The 5,847-nt window shown below is 47.6% G+C and overlaps 1 protein-coding gene across 1 annotated transcript in view; it reads left to right on the forward strand.

The window, feature by feature from the left end:
• Positions 1–3,312: 3,312 nt before the first annotated feature.
• HSD17B8 (hydroxysteroid 17-beta dehydrogenase 8) overlaps positions 3,313–5,847 on the forward strand; it is a 9,476-nt gene continuing 6,941 nt past the window's right edge. The window contains exon 1 of the mRNA XM_075259558.1: positions 3,313–3,398. Within this exon, the coding sequence (XP_075115659.1) occupies positions 3,353–3,398 (46 nt within the window). The 5' untranslated portion in view covers positions 3,313–3,352. The remainder of the gene's footprint in view (positions 3,399–5,847) is intronic.

Here is a 5,847-nt window from a genome sequence, read left to right on the forward strand (position 1 = left end):
GTGTTTTTTCTCGTTCCTGTGGATTGTAGTTAATCTGGGTATGGGAGGATTGTATGATCGCTGTAGTGAGGGGGATGCAGTGACTTCGACATTGTGGTGAATGAAAGCATCATAAGTTTTATGTATATATGTGCTAGAAGACGTTCATTACTTATCCTGTACTGATCCTGAGTTACACCTGTATTATACTCCAGAGCTGCGCTCACTATTCTGCTGGTGCAGTCACTGTGTACATACATTACATTACTTATCCTGTATTATACTCCAGAGCTGCGCTCACTATTCTGCTGGTACAGTCACTGTGTACATACATTACATTACTTATCCTGTATTATACTCCAGAGCTGCGCTCACTATTCTGCTGGTGCAGTCACTGTGTACATACATTACATTACTTATCCTGTATTATACTCCAGAGCTGCGCTCACTATTCTGCTGGTGCAGTCACTGTGTACATACATTACATTTGGTATTATCATAAGTGCTGGTGTACAGAAGCAGAAATATTCCTTGACCACTGATCTCTTTACAGATGACCTTTCATGGTGTCCTGCACTTGCAATTTTATATACCGATAGAAGGCTGACCTTGTACTGAATTCAGCGCACTGTTGGCTTTCCTGTTTTGTGCCCGGGGGTTGGAGATATCCCGTCCTGTTTAGCTTCAGTGCTGTTTAGCTAGACTGACAGTACTCATCCATAGCATTGTACTGGGGGGGGGGGGGGGTAATAGACTGTCAGGTGCGCAGGTTTGCCCTTCTGACAGTGAGCAGACACTAGTACTGAAGGTAACAGTACTGCATATCGCCAGCCCCGGGGGACATACCAAAGCTAACCATGTGCTGCATGCAGGGCACTGTCGGCTTTCTAGTGGTCTATAAAACCGCATGTGCAGGATGACATGAAAGGTTCTATTTAAAGGGATTCTACCATTAAACTACTTTTTTTTTTTTTTTTCTCTAATTACCACGTCGGAATAGCCTTAAAGGCTATTCGTCTCCTACCTTTAGACGTGGTCTCCGCCGCACCGTTCCGTAGAAATACCGGTTTTAACTGGTATGCAAATGAGCTTTCTGCAGCAATGAGGGCGGGCCCCAGCGCTGAAACACCGATGAGCGCGTCCCCATTGCTGCCCGAGAGCTCTTTCCTGCGCCGCCTCCTTCTTCTGCAGCAACTCCGCCTCTTCTGGCTTCTCTTGCTCTTGTAGTTCTATACAGGAGCATAGAGAGGTCACCCCAAAATGGCTGCAGGCTGGCTCCTGTATTGAACTGCAACAGCAGCTACCCAAAAATGGCCGGTGGCCATTTTTAGATAGCTGCTCTTTTTGGGGTGGCCTCTCTATGCTCCTGTATAGAACTACAAGAGCAAGAGAAGCCAGAAGAGGCGGAGTTGCTGCAGAAGAAGGAGGCGGCGCAGGAAAGAGCTCTGGGAAGGGGTTAAACAGTTTTTACCAAGTTTATACTTTATCCAAAGAAAACAAGAGAAGTTGCAGATCAGTGGGGGCAGACAGCTGGCGCCCTGCTCATCCTGACATTACAGGCTCTTGTAGAGCAGCTGCCGCTCCATCTCTACATTCATCTCCTTCACAGTCCCATAAAGTTGAATGCAGAAGTCTCTTCTCCTGATCATTGGCGGTCCCAGCTCACAGGACCTCTCCTGATCTACCACCAGATAGGAGGTAAGTTGTAGATTTTCCACAAGTCCTTTACAGCTAAGGTCCCATGTTGTGGAAATGCAACGGGAAAAAACACTGCGACTTACAGTAGAGACAAAGTGAGTAAGATTGTATTTACTCTGCTCCACACATTGTTCTCTGTATGTAATAGTGGAAGGAAAAAATACAGCAGAAGCTTGACTGAAAAAAAAAATGCAAAAAAAACACATTGGGTCAAATTTATTGTATTGTACGCCAGTCTTACTATATGGTCCGACTGACGCCGGGACAGAGAGATAAGAGGCTGCATTCTCTGTCTGGGGGCAGAATGGGAATCTATGTCTGGTAGTAACAGGGGTAGCGCTCCATACTAACTCCTGCCAGGGCTGCCTCCGCCCCTCCTGATCCCTGCCCATATCCAGACTGCATTAGCGTAGCTGCATTTCACTGCCTAGGTGGATTTTCAGGAGATGAGAATTGATCTGATTGTTGTGAATCTGATACCTGGGACTCCCACAGATCAGCGCTTTACACTACAAAGGGCCTGTACTAGGTAATGCAGCTCAGCCCCACTCATCTCACTATTCTATCCTGACTCCCATTGTCTTTTATTGGAGCAGAGACCAAAGCAAGAAACCTCATCATTCCTCAGAAGAACCCGAGATAAGAGAAGCCGAAACTGCATGGAAGCAGCGGGGCCAACAATGGAGGGGAATCTCACGCCGAAGATAGTGTGAACAGAACCTTATTTATTTCAGGCTCAGCCTCCCGCTCTCAGTTAGTAGAATCTGCTGCTGATTCTGAGGCAAAATCCACATCAAACTCAGCATGAAATTCTGCTGTATGAACAGATCAATAACATTCCTCTTTGTTTTTCAATGTTTGAATGGGACCCTAAGAGTGTGTTCAGACGGTCAGGTTCACTGCAGATGAAACCAAGACTGCATTGAAAATAACTGAACATAACCTGACCACTGTATATACTCTATGTCACATCTATCTATCTATCTATCTATCTATCTATCTATCTATCTATCTATCTCCTATCTATCATCTATCTATCTATCTATCTCCTATCTATCATCTATCTATCTATCTATCTATCTATCATCTATCTATCTATCTATCTATCTATCTATCTCCTATCTATCATCTATCTCCTATCTATCTATCTATCTATCTATCTATCTTATCTATCTATCTATCTAATCTATCTATCTCCTATCTATCTCCTATCTATCTATCTCCTATCTATCTATCTATCTATCTATCTATCTATCTATCTATCTATCTATCTATCTATCTCCTATCTATCTATCTTATCTATCTATCTCCTATCTATCTCCTATCTATCTATCTACTATCTCCTATCTATCTATCTATCTATCTATCTATCTATCTATCTATCTATCTATCTATCTATCTCCTATCTATCTATCTACTATCTCCTATCTATCTATCTCCTATCTATCTATCTATCTATCTATCTATCTATCTATCTATCTATCTATCTATCTATCTATCTATCTATCTATCTATCTATCTATCTATCTCTGCACTACACTCTATATCATGTACAGAAAGTTCCTTATACTTAGACACTGGAGGACTGCAGCTGTAGACGCTCTTTCTTTGTGTCTCCTCTATGGTTGAGACTCGGAGCTCCCGCCGTCTCTATGGTAGTGGATGAGGAGGTGTCATGGCGGCGCCCATCAGGTTGAGGTCTACGCTGGCTCTAGTGACAGGTCATTGTACAGTACTTACCGCACTGTGTGATCAGCCCCCAGCTCTGTACTTACCGCACTGTGCGATCAGCCCGCAGCCCTGTACTTACCGCACTGTGTGATCAGTCCCCAGCTCTGTACTTACCGCACTGTGTGATCAGCCCCCAGCTCTTTACTTACCGCACTGTGTGATCAGCCCGCAGCTCTGTACTTACCGCACTGTGTGATCAGCCCCCAGCTCTGTACTTACCGCACTGTGTGATCAGCCCCCAGCTCTGTACTTACTGGTGACCTCACCATGGATGTCACTGTCTGTATCTCATCCGTCCTCTGTTAGGCAGAGTGGACAATCCCTTTAAGAGGCAATTATACTGTGCAGGTGGCCGTAGGCAGCTGCTTATCTCCCGTGCTATGGGAGTTCTGTAGGACATGAGGCTGTAATAGAAGTCACTGCTATGTCTTCTGACTAATATACAGCAGATTGTCTAGAGAAGCAGGGCTGTAGTGTAAAGCACAGTGGACAAATTTCAATATCCAGTGATAAATTGTATAGTTGTTTATAAAGCCCCTTCCAAGGCTCAGGACACACAATGGCCGCAGGCAGGGCCGGCTCCAGGTTTTTATGGGCCCTTGGGTGACAGAGCCTCAGTGGGCCCCCTTGTAAAGGAGGCGGGGGAGTCGAGACACTGTGCGTCGCAGATGAAGCGAGTGACGTCATGCAGGAGTGTGGAATCACCAACGCCATACCTCCCAACTTTTAAAGAGTAGAAAGAGCGCGCCGCAGCAAATTTGGCTCCACCCACTTTTATGTTGTCTCCGCCCGTTCTCATTCATTTATTATGTGCTCCCACACAGTATTATCCTCCTACAGTCACCCGTAAATTATATGCCCCCCTCCATCTCTCCCCCAGTTTCATATACACCCTTTCTCTGCCCTAATTTCATGTCCCCCCCCTCCATCTCTGTCCCCAGTTTCATCACGTTCTCCCCCGTTATCTGCTCACAGTTTCATGTCCCCCGTCTCTGCCCCAGTGTCATGCTGTTCCACCCCCCCATCTTCCCCAATGTCATGCCGTTCCCCCCTCCCCTTCATTTGCCCCCCAGTTTCATTGGGCCCCCTCCATCTCTGTCCCCAGTGTCATTCCATTCTCTCCCCACCCCCTTCATCTTCCCCAGTGTCATGCCGTTCCGTCCCCTTCATTTGCCCCCCAGTTTCATTGGGCCCCCTCCATCTCTGTCCCCAGTTTCATGTCGTTCTCTCCCCACCCCCTTCATCTTCCCCAGTGTCATGCCGTTCCGTCCCCTTCATTTGCCCCCCAGTTTCATGGGCCCCCTTCATTATGTTCCACCTTAATATAATACAAAACAAACACTTACACTCACCTTCCATCGCTCCCCCGATGCTCCTCTCTCCGCTCTCACTCCATTCACATAGGCGAGCGCAGCTCCTACTTTAAAGCTGCGGCCTGGCTTGCGTGTGTAGGCGCGATGTGATGACGTCATCGCGCCTACACACGCACGCCGGACCACAGCTTTAAAGCAGGAGCTGAGCTGTCACAGCTCCTGCTTTAATCGGCTATTCAGCTCATCGGCGTCCGTCGGACGCCGATGAGCTGAAATCGGGACAGGCAAGTGCTAGGACGGGCAAGTGCCGGGGATCCCCCAGAGACTCTGTGGGCCCTGGCACTTGCCTGACTATGCCGTGCGCTGACGCCAGCCCTAGCCAGAGGTAGGGTAGATGCTAGAATGGAGGGGTAAAGTCAGGTGCTGCCTGGTATGCCGCAGATCCAGTAGGGGGCGCTGTCTCCTGTGACTTAGTATGAGACAATTAGGGTTGTCTATAGGAGTATAGTTAGCTTCTACTTCTACAATGTAAGGGTAGGGCGGAGGCCGCCTCAGGTTCTGGACCAAAATACAGGTAGCCATGACTGAAAGCCGGTACACTGCACTGGCATCCAGCCGCGCCCGCCGCTCCGGATTAGACCCAATGAATGGCCCTAGTCCGGTGGAGGGAACGTCTTCAGGCCGACTCGCGAGGTGAAACAGCCTGAGGAATGGGCATGTCGCTTCTTTTTTTCTGGAGCTGGTACAAACCGACTCCTGGAAAAAACACCTGAACAGATCTCATTGATTTGAATGGCCGCCGTCTTCTTGGTCAAGATTTTGAAGAGGATCTGGCCTCAAAATCCTGACCAAAAATCTCTGTTTGAACTTACCCTAACACCTGAAAATGTTGAGGCTCTGACTGTGATGGGTGGAGCCAAGGCAGCGCCACCTACTGGATCCGCGACACACGTGATGTAAGCCACTTTATTCTAGATTCTACTCTGTAGTCAGTGGTCATTGGTGGCCTGCAGGGGGAGCCATCTGTTGCACCTTGTGTCATACCCAGCCCCCTAAGACCCTGCACCAGACATAGCATGATGTATCAGCTCATTGACATCACTGAGTTTCCTCATGCAAATACACT

The sequence above is a fragment of the Leptodactylus fuscus genome, chromosome 11 (genome assembly GCF_031893055.1).
Source record: "Leptodactylus fuscus isolate aLepFus1 chromosome 11, aLepFus1.hap2, whole genome shotgun sequence".
Classification (NCBI taxonomy): domain Eukaryota; kingdom Metazoa; phylum Chordata; class Amphibia; order Anura; family Leptodactylidae; genus Leptodactylus; species Leptodactylus fuscus.